The following is an 18,091-nucleotide window of genomic DNA, read 5'->3' on the forward strand; positions in this document are numbered from 1 at the left end:
GATTTGTTTTAAACACAATCTAAAGGTTGTATGAAAATATGTTATTACATGTAGCAATGTTTTACCTCTGAATACTAGATTGTTGTACATGCAATCCTAAGGTTATAAAAATATTACGCTGAAGTTGGTAAGTGTTTCCTCTACACCTCAATGAATGTGTTGCCAATTTTAACTATCTTTCCCATCATAGCATCTCTAATTGTCAATTTGTGATAAATACCATTTTCTGGGAAATTCATAATGCATCAAATGCATACAAAAGACAGCTAAAAAGTGTTAAGGAAATCAGAAAGGTGTTTGTATTTCGTTGGCAGAAAACATTAAACATGAAAATATCAAAACCCTTGTAATCTTTTATTACAAATACAAATTATAATAAAAGACAGTTATTTAAGTCTATTCATAAGCATGAAGGTTCTTTTGTCTATGATTACTAATCACTGCAGAAGGAGCTTCTCGCCGTCAGGCTTATTTATGAGACAAAAATAACTAATTCCAGGTAACTGTCTTTTCTCTGTCAAGTTGCCAACATAATTAAACTTTTATGCCAGCTGTGTTATTTATATAAATAGCTGTATACCAAATGTTTATAACTTCCTACTCTTTCACCTATTCTCTAGTTTGCACCACCAATCTTCCAGGACTTTTTAAAGCAATAGCACAGTCTTACAGACAATGAAAGAATATAAAATAAAGGCAGCTGCAATACAATTTCTCAGCAGTTATTATCTAAAACTAAAATCACATGATTTCAGCTACAAAAGTATGTGTGTATCACAGGTAGTTAAAAAGGAATTCAGCAATATCACTCAAGATAATAGCCAGATTTAAGTACAAAAATAACTTCAGAGGCCAAAGATACAAACGCACACATTTTGTTCAGCTGTCATCTGACAAAAGTGCTTTATACTGTCTGAGGAAAGCTTCTTCCTGTTCCAGAGTGCTGTCAAGGTATTCATCATGTTCCTGGGATGAAATTCCTTCAGACAGGCGTTCATATGCTTTTAATTCTTCCTCACGCTGAAGGCTTTGAGAGCTGCTACTTGTGCTAGGGTTGCTGCTACTGTTATTGCTGTTGCTGCTTTCATCCGAACTATCTGAAACATCTGGGAAATGCCAATGTATTAAAATAATCTGTCACACAGTACACACATTCCTTCTCTTTACAAGCACATTTTAATGCAAATACTGTACAATCATGTCACCAGTGCACCTGCACACTCTAAATAGCGTATGGAAAGAAGAGTCACCATACTCTGTTCAGCAATAAGAATAAACCTGATGTAAATATTATGCCATGTATTCTTCCGCGTTTGCTTGCCTCTCATTCGATTTCGTTTCACGTGGAGTGGAAGCCAAGTTGTGACCAGTACAGTCAAGTACGATCATAAGGATATGTTTTATGCTGTGTTACACGCACACAGATTGAGTGATAATGTGTGGGACAACAGCTTTAATAGCACATTAAACCTGGACAGCAATGGCCAACCAGCAATCCAACTAGCCTGCAATGATGTGAGCAGTTGCAGTTCAGGTCTAAAAAGAGACGGGCAAAGAAGCACAATAGCTTCAAATGTCATTTAATTTTTAAAGAGAATTAAATAATATTCAGCAAAACTCTAACACTACTGCGGGCTTCTTAGGTGACCAGACGGAAAGCATAAAATGCTCTCATTCTCATTTGACATAGTATTATAATCAGAAACAAAAGTGACGGAAATTCCTAACTTGAAGACAGCGCAATTTTTCTGAGCAAGCCATGTGTGATGCAAAAGAACACTGCAGGGATTTCACCGTACTGCTGAATACTGAAGCCATTAAAGGTATTAATTACAGTCAGTTGTCTGGTAATCTCTTAACTCCTTCCTTATCCGAATCTGAGAAATCCATTTCAGTACTGGAACTGTCATCTGTTACATTAATAACCGCAGTTTCTCCTCTTCTTTTATGACGTGTTGTTCTATAACCCAGCAACGTTCGGCAGTAACAAGAAAAAGCGGCATGTGTTTGGTGCAGCAGGTCTGGCAGCTTAACAATCTTGTTATTTCTTGGGACAAATACCTTAACTTGGCTCCAGATCAGTTCTGTTGGGTTCATATTGGACTGGTACAGAGGCAAACATAAAAATGCAGCATGTGTATGGTGCACCCAATGCTGTGAAAATGATTGTTTTTCATGTTCCTACAACATGTCTGTGGTATAAGACAACGGACATAGTCCGAATAAAGAGTACTTAGTTCTTCATTTTTGTCTTAAAAAATTAAATTGTTATGTCTTCATAATTTAAGCAACCTTTGTTAACTGTCTTTCATAAAATATCGATAATTGAGAATTTATATTTCAAATGAAAAAAGGAATTTCACATGCAATATGTAATTAAAAACAAAAAGATGTGCATTACTCATTTAATTGATGATGAATTTTACAATTCTGAGATGTAGGTAATTCAAACTGGGGGAAAAAAAAAAAAAAAGACTCAGGCGAGACTTGAATCAGGGAACCATGTGCTACAATAAGTTACTGAGCTCTTACGCTATCGATTCTGCTGTACATTAACTTGCATATATGTTGCAACTGTACCTAATACAGTCTCCCAGAAAACTTCAATGCTGATTTTACCTCTAAATTTATGAGAAACATTATGAACAATCTATTTCTTGGCACTTTTAAACTGTGTTCCACACACGTGTTTTACTACAGGACAGGAAGCAGCCTCAGCCATTTTCATACTGCGTATTAACACTGTGACAATCAGAGAGCAACAGTGAAGAGGCTGTGACTATACACAATTTTTGAAATAAAAACTACATAACCAAAGAGTAATTAAGAAAAATGTTGATTGCTGTTAATACATTTGAATATCTTAAAGTTTCATTTAACGCAACTTAGTAATAATATACCTAACACATAAGTAGGACCTACTCCAAGAGCGTAACACCACCTATGTATGTATGCCATGACTCCTGACCAATCATCGCATTTGTGTTTGTTTACATCAGGTTTATTCTTATGGTGAATGGAGTATAGTTGTTGAAATTTAACAGGATCAAAATGATTTTGATAAACATGGTGAGAGAAGTTTTTAAAAACTGGAGCTCTCCCTATAGCAGAATTTTTATTAGAAATTATGATTATTAAACCCTTCCATTACCACCTCTAAATGTTATAAGGCCTCATACATCTTAGTCAAATGTCCTCAAATCAAATAGTGGTACACGGCAAAGAGTACTTCTTACTACAATGTATAATGTTATTCCCTTACCATTCACAAATGTGGGAGAGGTAATAAAAGTGACTACTTCTGTGCCCCTTTAAATTACAGGGTCCGGCATAAAAAACTCCCCGATTACAAAGTAACGTGCAGCGGACAGTAGAAGGAGCAGAGTGGTGGGGGGCGCGTCGTTAAGTAGCTGCCTACGTGCCGTTTTCAGTGTACGCCATGGCGTGGTCTGGTGAACATCGTGCCTTCGTAGTGGAAGATTTTATTCAAAATGGCGAATCGCCTATTAATACTCAACGTGCTTTTCGCGTTCGCTTTGCGCTCGGACAACGGGACCCTGTTCCCGATAAGAAAACAATTTATTCTTGGGTTGCTAACTTTCATGAGACAGGTTCCGCATTAAAAAGGAAACCACCTGGACGACCACGGACTGCAACAGGCCCCGGAAATGTTGATGCAGTTAGAGCTTCAGTTCAACAATCTCCTCGACGATCCGCTAAAAAGCATGCGGCAGCATTACGGATATCTGATCGAAGTGTGAGAAGAATCTTGCATCGAGATCTTAAAATGCATCCTTACAAAATTGTAACTACGCAGGAACTGAGTGAACGAGACTGTGGTGTCCGTGTAAGTTTGTGCCAAGACCTTCTTCGGAACATTCATCCCAACGATATTGTGATTTTTTCTGATGAAGCACACTTTCACCTTGCCGGAACAGTGAACAGCCAAAATTGCAGGTACTGGTGTGAACACAATCCCCAAGAACTTCATCAACGACCACTTCATAGCCCTAAAGTAACAGTATGGTGTGCTGTTTACAATTCCGGAGTGATCGGTCCTTACTTTTTCAAAGAAAATGACAGGAATTTAACCGTCAACAGTGAACGCTATTGTGCCATGCTCCGCGACTTTCTCCAACCGCAACTAAGGGAGCTTTTTGGTGAAATAGAGAACGTGTGGTTCCAGCAAGATGGTGCTACTGCCCACACAGCGCGGCAGTCACTGGCATTGGTGAAGGAAATGTTTCCTGGACATGTGATCTCGTTGCGTGGAGACATTGGCTGGCCCCCACGATCGCCGGACTTAACGCCCTGTGATTTCTTTCTTTGGGGCTATTTAAAAGCAAAAGTTTATGAACAACGTCCACAATCTTTACGAGCCCTGAAAGAAGCAATTACACAAGAGGTTGAAGCTATTCCACCTGAAATGACTCAAAGAGTAATGAATAACTTCAGGGAAAGACTCAAACAGTGTGTCGACAGTGCAGGAAGCCATTTAAGGGATGTTTTATTTAAAAAGTAAGACCATAAGAGTATTTTCTAAAATGGCATAATACGTACTTTTATTTAGTATAAATAAAATTGTTCTACCTTATTTGGTTTTGTTTTTATTAGCTTTCCTTAAAGGGGAGGTTTTTCTGCCGGACCTTGTATTTCTATTTTCACATTACCTACAGAAGTGGGTTCCAAGGAACTGCACACCATTCCCAACAGTTTCACTGAATGCAGGTTCACACAATTGTACAAACAGATCAATGTCTCTCCCTGAAACTGCCAATTCGATTTTTCAGCATACCTCTAATATGTTCTCTTACATGTCATCACCAGGCACTCCTCCCTACCACGCAGCAAAGGATGAATGACACAAAGTTGTGACTAATAAAGACAGCTACTCCTGTTCAGCGTCAGTGACTGTCACTTTGAAAGTTTGCACAATTAAGAGAGTTTCAACAATTGGAGTTCAACAGTGACCTACAAAACCAACTCTGGCATCATACTGTGGTGACCACATAACTATGCTATTTGTTCAGCCTAGGCTACAGCCAGAAGAAATTCATCATCCCATACTGTTGCCATCCCTACAGTGTCAGGAAAGTGTGGATTTCCAGCAGGATGCCCACATTTATTACATTAGCATATGTGAATACTGTCTTTCAAATTACATCTGATAGCACTACATTCACATCCCAGAATAATCGCAGGCTGTTCAGTATAGTAAAAGAGTTGTCCCTGTGGTTATGATAGTATACAATTTACTATGACTAAAACTTTATTCCCCCCCATGAACCCTTGCCATTGTTGGGGAGGCTTGCGTGCCTCAGCAATATGGATGGCCGTACCGTAGGTGCAACCACAACGGAGGGGTATCTGTTGAGAGGCCAGACATATGTGTGGTTCCTGAAGAGGGGCAGCAGCCTTTTCAGTAATTGCAGGGGCAACAGTCTGGATGATTGACTGATCTGGCCTTGTAACACTTACCAAAACGGCCTTGCTGTGCTGGTACTGCGAACGGCTGAAAGCAAGGGGAAACTACAGCCGTAATTATTCCCGAGGCCATGCAGCTTTACTGTGTGATTAAATGATGATGGCGTCCTCTTGGGTAAAATATTCCGGAGGTAAAATAGTCCCCCATTTGGATCTCCGGTCGGGGACTACTAAGGAGGACGTCGTTATCAGGAGAAATAAAACTGGCGTTCTACGGATCGGAGCGTGGAATGTCAGATCCCTTAATCGGGCAGGTAGATTAGAAAATTTAAAAAGGGAAATGGATAGGTTAAAGTTTGATATAGTGGGAATTAGTGAAGTTCGGTGGCAGGAGGAACAAGACTGTTGGTCAGGTGAATACAGGGTTATAAATACTAAATCAAATAGGGGTAATGCAGGAGTAGGTTTAATAATGAATAAAAAAATAGGAGTGCGGGTAAGCTACTACAAACAGGATAGTGAACGCATTATTGTGGCCAAGATAGAAACGAAGCCCACACCTACTACAGTAGTACAAGTTTATATGCCAACTAGCTCTGCAGATGACGAAGAAATGGAAGAAATGTATGATGAGATAAAAGAAATTATTCAGGTAGTGAAGGGAGACGGAAATTTAATAGTCATGGGTAACCGGAATTTGAGAGTAGGAAAAGGGAGAGAAGGAAACATAGTAGGTGAATACGGATTGGGGATAAGAAATGAAAGAGAAACCGTCTGGTAGAATTTTGCACAGAGACAACTTAATCATAGCTAACACTTGGTTCAAGAATCGTAAAAGAAGGCTGTATACATGGAAGAAGCCTGGAGATACTGACAGGTTTCAGATAGATTATATAATGGTAAGACAGAGATTTAGGAACCAGGTCTTAAATTGTAAGACATTTCCAGGGGCAGATGTGGACTGACCACAATCTATTGGTTATGAACTGTAGATTAAAACTGAAGAAACTTAAAAAAGGTGGGAATTTATGGAGATGGGACCTGGATAAATTGACTATACCAGAGGTTGTAGAGTGTTTCAGGGAGAGCATAAGGGAACAATTGACAGGAATGGGGGAAAGAAATACAGTAGAAGATGAATGGGTAGCTTTGAGGGATTAAGTAGTGAAGGCAGCATACGATCAAGTAGGTAAAAAGACGAGGGCTGGTAGAAATCCTTGGGTAACAGAAGAAATATTGAATTTAATTGATGAAAGGAGAAAATATAAAAATGCAGTAAATGAAGCAGGCAAAAAGGGATACAAACGTCTCAAAAATGAGACAGACAGGAAGTGCAAAACTGCTAAGCAGGGACGGCTAGAGGAAAACTGTAAGGATGTAGAGGCTTATCTTACTAGGGGTAAGATAGATACTGCCTACAGGAAAATTAAAGAGACCTTTGGAGAAAAGAGAACCACTTGTACGAATATCAAGAGCTCAGATGGAAAGCAGGTGTTGACAGATGTGAAAATTACCGAACTATCAGTTTAATAAGTCACAGCTGCAAAATACTAAAGTGAATGGAAAAACTGGTAGAAGTTGACCTCGGGGAAGATCAGTTTGGATTCCGTAGAAATGTTGGAACACGTGAGGCAATACTGACCTTACACCTTATCTTAGAAGAAAGATTAAGGAAAGGCAAACCTACGCTTCTAGCATTTGTAGACTTAGAGAAAGCTTTTGACAGTGTTGACTGGAATACTCTCTTTCAAATTCTAAAGGTGGCAGGGGTAAAATACAGGGAGCGAAAGGCTATTTGCAATTTGTACAGAAACCAGATGGCAGTTATAAGAGTCGAGGGGCACGAAAGGGAAGCAGTGGTTGGGAAGGGAGTGAGACAGGGTTGTAGCCTCTCCTCGATGATATTCAATCTGTATATTGAGCAAGCAGTAAAGGAAACAAAAGAAAAATTCGGAGTAGGTATTAAAATCCACGGAAAAGAAATAAAAACTTTAAGGTTCGCCGATGACATTGTAATTCTGTCAGAGACAGCAAAGGACTTGGAAGAGCAGTTGAACGGAATGGACAGTGTCTTGAAAGGAGGATATAAGATGAACATCAACAAAAGCAAAATGAGGATCATGGAATGTAGTCGAATTAAGTCAGGTGATGCTGAGGGAATTAGATTAGGAAATGAGACACTTAATGTAGTAAAGGAGTTTTGCTATTTGGGGAGCAAAATAACTGATGATGGTCAAAGTAGAGAGGATATAAAATGTAGACTGGCAATGGCAAGGAAAGCGTTTCTGAAGAAGAGAAATTTGTTAACATCGAGTGTAGATTTAAGTGTCAGGAAGTCTTTTCTAAAAGTATTTGTATGGAGTGTAGCCATGTGTGGAAGTGAAACATGGACGATAAATAGTTTGGACAAGAAGAGAATAGAAGCTTTCGAAATGTGGTGCTACAGAAGAATGCTGAAGATTAGATGGGTAGATCACGTAACTAATGAGGAGGTATTGAATAGAATAGGGGAGAAGAGGAGTTTGTGGCACAACTTGACAAGAAGGGACCGGTTGGTAGGACATGTTCTGAGGCATCAAGGGATCACAAATTTAGCATCGGAGGGCAGTGTGGAGGGTAAAAATCGTAGAGGGAGACCAAGAGATGAATACACTAAGCAGATTCAGAAGGATGTAGGTTGCAGTAAGTACTGGGAGATGAAGAAGCTTGCACAGGATAGAGTAGCATGGAGAGCTGCATCAAACCGGTCTCAGGACTGAAGACAACAACAACAACAACAACAACAACAAAACTGTATTCATGTGAGCCCACTTTTTTAGAATGTTTAGCTTTCATATTCAATCAGGATATTACAGAGATAGTATTATTTTACATGGGCCATCAAACCAAGGGCAAATTTGCAAGCAGCAGAAACTGGTTAGCCTTAATATACAAGTCTAGAAAACAATTAAATAAAAATAGTACAATAAATTGCTGGCAGATTCAAACAAATGGTATAAAGATGGACAAAAAACAAAAATAATACAACAATAATTCCTCTGTACAAAATACACACAAATAAAGCATATCTACTGTCAACCAGCAAAAAATTGGACTGCTAGTGTTACAGGTATTGAAAGGAATATGGAATCGTTTATCATGACACATTATCATAGCAAGAAAATTTTCTATATCCCATTGCATAGGAATAATTTTATCCCATTTTAATCGCTACCGTTCCTTTGAATAATTACTGCAATGAGTCATATGTAGTGAAGCAGTGCACTTTGACTGACATTCAAGTGTTGGCAGAATCAAAACCTTCAATAATGCAACCACTTGTGACTGCTTTCTAACTGCAGCATTTGTACTAGTCTCTACAATAATATTTTGCTGATTTATAAGAAATGTTAGGTAATGTCTTATTCCTTTCCTGTAATTCAACATTTTCCGTATACTTTCATTATATCAGATACCTCAAAATAGACATTTTCCCTCCAATTTCTTCTTAATCCACTCTTTTATCTTTCTCTTGCATAGTCTGTTAGCTGTTCTCCTTAATTCTCTATATTATGCCACATTATTTCTGGTTTCTCTCTGTAGCACTTTTATTCTTGCCCTGTTCTTTTTCTCTGTTGCTGACCTGCAGTCTTCGTCAAACCATTTCTGGCTTCTTATGTTTTTTCTTATACCTACTATGTCTTCTGCAGCATCTTTAATGGTTTTTTAAATCTTGCTCCATCTTTTGTCTACTCCTACTGCAGTCTGTTTACTGCTCAATTTTTTGCTTATTGTTACTTGGAAATTTTTTACTTCAGGTGGGATTTCGGTTTGTCCGTATACCAGTTCATCTTCCATTTGTTAATCTCCTCTCTCATGACTGATTTTATCATAAAGTGGTCTGAGTCACAGTTTAGTCCTCTGCAGCTCCGAACACCTATAACTGGTGTGGAGTGGCATGCAACCACTAAAATATGGCCAATCTGATTGACTACTGTATTTACTCGAATCTAAGCTGCACTTTTTTTCCAGTTTTTGTAATCCAAAAAACCGCCAGCGGCTTAGAATCGAGTGCAAAGCGGAAGTTCTGAAAAATGTTGGTAGGTGCTGCCACAACTAACTTCTGTCGTCGAATATATGTAGTGCTTTGCAGGCACAAAAATGAATACTGGCACCAAAACCTTTGCTTCAGTAAATAAATTTAAAAAAAGGGTGGAAGACGAGCTTTTTTTTCTCCGCCCTGAGTTTCGACCACTGCATTTTCATACATTATCCAACGAAGTAAATACAAATTCCTATTGTTCATCTTCAAATGTAGCAGCATTTCAATGTACTATTAAAATCCGACTGGCAACACTGTTTGGGATGTTTTTCATATGGCCAACTCTGCGTTTTGAATTTTTTCCTAACTGTGAGAAGAGATGGTTGCTAATAGGAACTTTTATGAATTGTGAATCACATGCAGTATTCTCTTCACCATAATAATAATACGAATATAAACATTTTGCCATGTATTCTTTCGTGTTTCTTTAAATCCTGTCTGCCTAATAAACTACGAAACTAGAGTGAGACAACAACAAAAGCGGAAGAATATACATATCATGTCATGTTTATATTCGTATTATTCTTATGCCGAATAGTGATACAGTTAGAAATGAAGCACGGCAATTGATTAGATTTTTAAATCTAAGATGACTAATTTCTGTACAGAATGTAATGTACTAAAGAGGCGCCTGCAAAGATTGTCAAACGGAGAAAAATTTTCGCTAAACTCTCGTTCAGAACATCATCTATTATACGCAGTCTATTATTTGGTTCTTGTTGATCATTATCAAAGAAAGCAGCAGTGTAAGTAACAACAAATATCAGTCTCTTGCCATTGTTTCGCTAATGAGACGATTCCTCTCTCTCTCTCTCTCTCTTAGTGTCGGTAGCATGCACAAAAGCAAGCCATGCCGCGAGCGGCGACAGGTCGTAAACACTCATTATCAGAATGCGACAAACAATGCATGACACAGTACAGTAATGCATTTTCAGCTATGAGGGACGTAAACACCTATAACAAAGAGAACGGCACTTATCAGATCAAAGAAAAATAAGCAATCAATTCAAACCAGACGAAGCACGTGAAAAAGTAAGGGCACCCGTATAAATACGAACGGAGCGCCCGACGCATAGCAACGGCTACCTGGTAAAGCTTAACTGCTAAGCTTACGACTCGAACCAAACTACTGTAGCTGTATCGTCATTCTCTCAACCTAAATTGTGTCTCATATTACAATGGGCCAACTTTGTTTCGATTTGGAGGTGCGGCCTAAATCTTTTCTCTCTCCTTGAATTCCAAGTCTCAGATTTCAGGTGCGGCTTAGATTTGGGAAATTTTTTTTTCCTCGATTTCGAGTCTCATTTTTCAGGTGCGGCTTAGATACGAGGGTGGCTTAAATTCGAGTAAATACGGTACTCAATTGACTGTGGACTTCCAACTGCCCAGATAGATCCTTTTGTGTGGGAAGCAGGTACTTTTAATAATCATATTATTCTCCTTGCTGTGAACTGGCATAGTCAGTTTCCATTTTCCATTGTTGTTATTTTCTTCATGTAGTGAATATTTCCCAGAAAATCCATATTGATGTTGACTCTTCCCTATTACTGCATTACAATCTCTTACCACTAGCATCAGGAAATATTTATGTACTGCGTAACATACTTTTTCCAAGTCTTCTTACACTTTTCTTTTATTATATCCCCTCTTTCCTCTGTTGGTGAATGTGCATTTACTATCGATACATTTCCAAATTTCCCTCTTAGCCTGAGTCTACACATCCTTTCATTTATAGGTTCAAATTCTAGTAGTCTTTTCATAACTTCCCTTGTTATTATAAATCCTGGTCTGAATTGGCCTGTTCTTTCTTCTGGTCCACTATACACTAATGAGTACTTAGGTTTATCTATCTGCCTATTACCTAGCCATCTTATTTCCTGTAGTTCTACAACATCATATTTAACTTTTAAAATTTTATTGGCTGTTTCTTCCATTTTTCCAGGCTGAAGCATTGTCCTCACATTGCAAGATGCTACTGGGAGGTCCTTTATCTGTTTTCTTTGCTGGGATCAAGATACATGTTTTCCATGCAGTTTACAAGACTTCTGTTGAATTTCCAGACTATTCTCTTCTTTAAGAGTATGGTGTTATTAGCCCCATGCCCAGCCCCCAACCTGGAGGACCAGTATTTGTATTACGCTTACTCCTCTAGGGAAGCTGACTTCACTACACCTCTAGATCCCTTCCTGCCCTATGTTGTGGGGAACATTTCGTCTGGCTCCTCAGTTGAGACCAATCCAGCTCAGATAACCCTACCAATAGCCATGCTACCACAGGCACAACTCTTGACTTCAACAACACCCCCCCCCCCCTCCCAGGCACTGAAGGTGCCTACCAGAAGGCGGTGGCCACTGGGAGAGCAGGTCCTCAAATGGCCTCCTCCTAACCAATACACGCCCATCACTGGTACCGAGGCAGAACCACCCTTCATCAGAAAGAACAACACACCTCCACCCTGCCCTCCAGTGAGCTATTGCTTGATACAAGACACACCTCCACTCTGCCCTCCAGTGAGCAATCACTTGATACCACTGAAGTCAAAACCAGTGGTGGTTTGGGATCAGTGGAATGCATGCTACAGGGCATCTGGCTTGGAGCTGCCCTTGAAGTAACCAATTAGTAACAGTTCATTGTGTTACTGTGGTGTCAACTAATGTTCAAACTGCTGCTGCAGATGCAGTACAATGCGTCAGAGCCATATACCAAACACAATGGTCTTCACTCTCGGTAGTGCCATGTGGTTGTCCGGAGCCCGGTCTTGTTGTGACCATACATTCTAGTGACCACTGCTGCCACTGATCATGTATAAAGGCTACATTTGAACCAAGTCTTTCCACATTATCGCAGACTGAATATCTGTCTTCTCATAGCCCTATTGCACGATATCGTTCAAACTCAGTGAAGTTTTGGCAATGGCATCTTTGTCACCTTAAAGGCATTCTTGACTAACATCAACTCACCGTGTCCAGTCTCAAAAGTAACTAACACTCATGAGCATTACAGTATGTATTTACAGAAAATCTGATTTGCATCTTCATAGTGATGTCACTAGCACCACTGTCATATGACTGGTGTGAAATTTGAATAGACATCATCATTCAGATGTACAAATGTGCGTATTAACTTTTATTCATGTCACACTACTCCTTCTGGGTGTCATGTCTCCCGCCCCCCCCCCCCCCCCCCTCCACATCCCATCCCATCCCATCAGTGTAATTTTTCAAAAAAAAACCTTATTCACTTCCCGTGAAACACCAGCATTCTGCAGAATGTAAATTGGGAAACCCTGGTCCACAACTTTAAACATAATGTTTTTCCCCCATATTCCAAAGAGAATACACTGTACATAATACCAACAATCAAAACCACACAACGTAGCTAGAGTTTCTGATGGTTGAATTTCCCTCCACTGTACCAGTAAACCATAAAGGATTAGAAGACACTGGGAAGAATATCAAATTATGAAATGAAAAATGGAAAATCCAGAATGGAATAATGACAATATTATGAAAAGGATAGATTCCTCCTCACCATATAGCAGAGATGTTAAGTCGCAGATAGGCACAAAAAAATAACAGTCAAATAAGTAAGCTTTCAGCCGAAAGGCCTTCATCCAACTTAAACACACACACACACACACACACACACACACAGGCGAGCGCGACTACAGTCTCTGGCTGCTGAGGCCAGACTACAAGCAGCTGCACATTATGGGAGAAGCAATCTGAGTGGTGGTGGTGGTGGTGGTGGTGGTGAGGATGCTGTGGCAGGGAGGGGGAGCATGGATGAGGTGAAGAAAGGGTTGGGCAGCTGGGGGCAGTTGGGAGGTTAGACGGATGGCTTGTGGGAGGAAGGGGCGGGTGGTGGTGGTGGGGGGCGGGGGGGGGGGGGGGAGAGCAGAAAAGAAGAAAAGTAAGAAAACTGGTTGGATTGGTGGAAGAGAGGGCTGTGTATAGTGCTGGAGTGGGAACAGGGCAGGGAATAGGTGGGTGTGGGTGGATTGGGCCCCCCCCCCCCCCTTCTGCAGCTCCAAAACCACCCCATTAACTTTCCTGAATTTCTTAACCTTGAACCTTGCCTCACCATCATTCCCCAAATCCCTCACAACATGCAAGCTAACCTTACATCCATAGAAAGAAACACAATCCACAACCTAAAAACTGATCCCCACCTTATAAACCTACCTGGTGACAAACGCTCCACCGATGTTGTTTTGAAATGCAAGGATTACCTGGCAGAACCTGGCAGAAGGACTCCACCCGCTGTCAGATGCATCCACCTACAAACCCTCCTCACCCCTATCATTCCCCGCACTGCTACCTTCTACATGCTTCCTAAAGTCCATAAACCCAGTCATCCATGGCACCCCATTGTGGCCAGTTACTGTGCCTCCACTGAGAGAATTTCTGCTCTCATAGACCAACACCTTCAGCCTCTTAGCACCAACCTACCCTCTTATATACAAGATACCAACCATTCCCACCACTGACTCTTCACAGTTCCTGTTTCTTTACCACATGGTGCTCTGCTCATCACTATTGATGTGACCTCCCTTTACACTAACATTCCTAATGCCCTGTCCTTGCCGGTATTGAACACTACCTTTCACAACGCCTGACTGATTCCAAACCTACAACCTCCTTCCTAGTGACCATGACCAACTACATTCTCACACGCAACTATTTTTCCTTTGGAGGCATCACCTAAAATACAAAGCAGCAATGGGCACCCACACGGCACCATTCTATGTCAACCTATACGTGGGCCATCTAGAGGAATCCTTTCTAAGTACCTGGAATTTCAAGCCCCTCATCTGGTTCAGATTCAACGATGACATCTGTGTGATATGGATTGAGATGAGGGCACCCTGTCCTCCATAACCTCAACACCTTCTCCCCCATTTGCTTCAACTGGTCCTCCTCAACCCAACAAGACATCTTCCTCGAAGTTCACATCCACCTCAAAGGTGGCTGCAGCAATACCTCCATCCATATCAAACCTTCCAGCAATACCTCCACTTTGACAGCTGCCGTCCATCCCATATGAAGAAGTCCCTTCCATACAGCCTAGCCATTCATGGCCATCGCATCAGTGGTGACGAGCAGTCCCTCACAAAATATGCCAAGGGTCTCATTGAGGCCTTCTCAGACTGTAATTACCCTCCCAATCTTGTACAGAAACTGATTTTTCATGCCTTACCTCTCCAGTCACCCACTACTTCCAAAATTCACACTGTCCGGCCAGAGAGGAGCATTCCCCTCATGACTCAGTACCAGCCAGACCTGGAGCAACTGAATTGTATTCTCTGCCAGGGTTTCGACTGCCTCTAATTGTGCCCTGAAATGAGGAATGTTCTACCCACTATCCTTTCCATGCCTTCCACAGCGATAATCTGCTGCCCACTAAACCTATACAACATCCTTGGCCATCCCTACACAATGCCTGCTCCCAACCCCTTGCCTCAAAGCTCATATCCCTGTAACAGACCTAGGTGCAAGACCTGTGCCATACATCTTCCAAATACCATCACAACAACCACCAGCCACTCCAGTCCAGTCACATGCATCATCTAAGCCACCAAAGGCAGGACTACCTGCAAAACCAGTCGTGATTTACAAGCTAAGCTGCAACCAACGTGCTGCATTCTGTGCACATATGACAACCAAAAAGCTGTTTTACACATGAATAGCCACCGACAAACTGTGGCCAAGAAACAGTTGGAGCATCCAGTTGCTTAGCATGCTACCCAACACAATGTTCTTCATTTTCATAACTGCTTCATAGCCTATGCCATCTGGATCCTTCCAGCAACACTAGCTTTTCTTTCTTAGACAGGTGGCAACTCTCCCTGCAATGTAGCCTATGTTCCTGTAACCCTCCAGGCCTCAACCTTCGTTAGTCATTGTCCTACACCCACAGTCTTTTTACTTCTCTCCTTTTCCACTGCCCTCCCCTTGCCCTCTGTCTAACCTTCCGATTGCCCCTCGCTGCCCTACCCTCTCTCTACATTGTCCCTGTATGTTCCTACAAGCACCACTTCACTTCACTGTTCCCCACTCCTACCCTGTTTTCCCTCCCATTCTCCATCCCAGACTGCTTTTCCCATCACACACTGCTGCTCACAGTCTGGTCTTGGCAGCCAGAGGCTGTGATCGTGCGTGTGTGTGTGTGTGTGTGTGTGTGTGTGTGTGTGTGTGTGTGTGTGTGAGGCAGTCCAATTCAGACGATCTTTCTGCCCAAGCTTACTTGTTTCACCATCTTTTGTTGTGCCTATCTGTGATCCATATCTCTGCAATATGGTGAGTAGCAATCCAACCTTTTCATAAAATAGGTTCGCTGTAAAATTTGAGGTTGGTGGTGGTGGTGGTGGTGGTGGTGGTGGTGGTGGTGGTGGGGGGGGGGGGGGGGGGTGACCTGGGTCCCTAAAACCATAGAATTTAAAGTCATAATAATATTTTCCTTCATTTGAAAAGAAAACCAGTATTGACTTTACAGTCAACATAGCATAAAAAAAGAGAGAACAGCAAGGCAGATGACACACAGTGATAAACTAAACTTTAAGACAGAACTATACAGTTTATTTGGGATCAAGTTACTTTGGTAATTTCATTTACTGACATGTCCGTTGACCTTTGCTATTTGCTCCTCAATGTGGTCCTATGGAACTTGACTTGTAAATAACAATATATATTATATATATTTATTTATTTTGTAGTCCCTTGGCACTGCAGCCCAACTATATAGGATAGTGGCTCTATGGTGTGTGTGTGTGTGTGTGTGTGTGTGTGTGTGTGTGTGTGTGTGTGTGTGTGTGCACGCGCGTGTGTGTCATCCAAAGAATGCCATGCCTTTACGTTTCTTAGTATTTTCTTTTATTGTGCGAGTAGGTGATTTATTCTCACAGATATAATTATCTTCCCTTCTAAATTTCCCACAGAACTGACAGTAACTCATTTCTCATCCACTGTTCATAATAAAGGAACCTATGGTTTTAGAAGCTTAGATAGAAGTATAAACCCACCAACCAGCCCCTCTATTCTGAGGCCAGACTCTGTCTGTTGGAAGTATGATGGAAGAGTTACATCTTAAAAAAACCTTTGCCTGACTAGCATGGCTAGTAGTACATCACAGGGGCCTTTGCCGCTGTTACAATGGAGACTGCAATGGACTGTGAGGCAAATGTCAATAAGGCTCACAGAGCAGAAGCAGCAGCCCTTTCCGTTGGGATTGGTACAGAGAGAAGCTTCATGAGAGAAGCTTCATCCTGGAGGGAGCAGCAGTTCCTCCAATTGTCATATTTGGCAGAAATCATGAAGATTTGTACGGCAACTGTTATGCTGTCTGCAGGTGTTGTCAAAATGACTAACTGCTGCAGTACTGATATGTGGAAGGCAATATGATACCAGCTGCACTAATCTGCTAATAATGTCATCATAGGTTCCTTCTGTGCAAAATAGTCCCCTATTCAGATCTCTGAGGAGCTGTCAGAGAAAATGAGAATGCTAACAAAATAAGAAAATGAAGTGAACAGAGAGAAGGGTTGTAAACATATTACAACATGAGTTGCTGCTTAACACTGGAGTTGAAGGGATGGTGAAAGGAAAGAATTGCTGGTGCTGGTCTAGATATGAGCATATATTTGATGTGGGATGCAGTGGTAATGTTGAAATTGAAAAGGTAGCTGACAAGTGACTGGAATGAAGAAATGCACCAGACCAACCTTAGGAAGAAAAAAGATTACGGTTTAACACCTCACTGATGATGAGGCACTAGAGTTGGAGCACAAGCTTTCATGTACATCAGTTTGTCACTATCTGCCTCACTGTATTTTATTCATCACTGTTTTTTACAATATTTAATTTATACATAAATTTTCCTTACATGTTATGCAAAACATGCTCTAACACTTACTGTTTGTGGAACTGTTCACTGTTGCATCAGATGAGACTAATGTTGCCACAGCTTTTTCTACATCTCCTTGATGTTTTTTAAGAGCAAGTTTGGCTCTTTTAGCATCAAAGCCCATTGAAACAATCTGAAACAATTTGTGTGGTTATAATGTTTCTAATACCATCTGGACACACTATGTCTACTATCAAAAGTAAATATCACCAGCCTGCACAATGATTGCCTGAAGTAATGGCTTCTAGACTTCTCAAAACTTTATTTAAAATCTGCATTACATTTCAAACTATATGTTTATGTAAGTAATGAATAATGACAATGTTACAAGTCAAGTGACTAAATGATAATGATATGCAAAACAGCTTCAAATAATGATTAAATCTGTGATGTACAAAAAAAAATTGTGTGTGATTAGAATACATATAATAAAGGGGAGGGGAAACTATTGTTTAACATACCATCAACAATGAGGTTATTAGACATAGAAGTACAATCTCAGATGGATAAAGGTTAGGGAAAGAAATTGATAATGGCCCTCTGAAGCCATCCCAACATTTGCCTTGCTCAATTTCAAGAAATCTAACTCAGAGTGGTTAGACCAAGATCTGAACTATACTCCTGCCCAGTTGCTACTTGAATGTACTAACTACTGAGCAGCCTAGTTCGGTTTTGTGACAAAGA

At 40.7% G+C, this 18,091-nt stretch overlaps 1 protein-coding gene across 1 annotated transcript in view; it reads right to left on the reverse strand.

Moving 5' to 3' along the window:
- Positions 1-333: 333 nt before the first annotated feature.
- The window catches only part of LOC124795546 (NEDD8 ultimate buster 1-like), a 135,434-nt gene continuing 117,676 nt past the window's right edge, over positions 334-18,091 (reverse strand). Inside the window, exons 10-11 of the mRNA XM_047259622.1 lie at positions 17,417-17,540; positions 334-1,106 (exon numbers count right to left, since the gene is read on the reverse strand). Of these exons, the coding sequence (XP_047115578.1) occupies positions 880-1,106; positions 17,417-17,540 (351 nt within the window). The 3' untranslated portion in view covers positions 334-879. The remainder of the gene's footprint in view (positions 1,107-17,416; positions 17,541-18,091) is intronic.

This window comes from Schistocerca piceifrons, chromosome 1, assembly GCF_021461385.2.
Source record: "Schistocerca piceifrons isolate TAMUIC-IGC-003096 chromosome 1, iqSchPice1.1, whole genome shotgun sequence".
NCBI lineage: Eukaryota > Metazoa > Arthropoda > Insecta > Orthoptera > Acrididae > Schistocerca > Schistocerca piceifrons.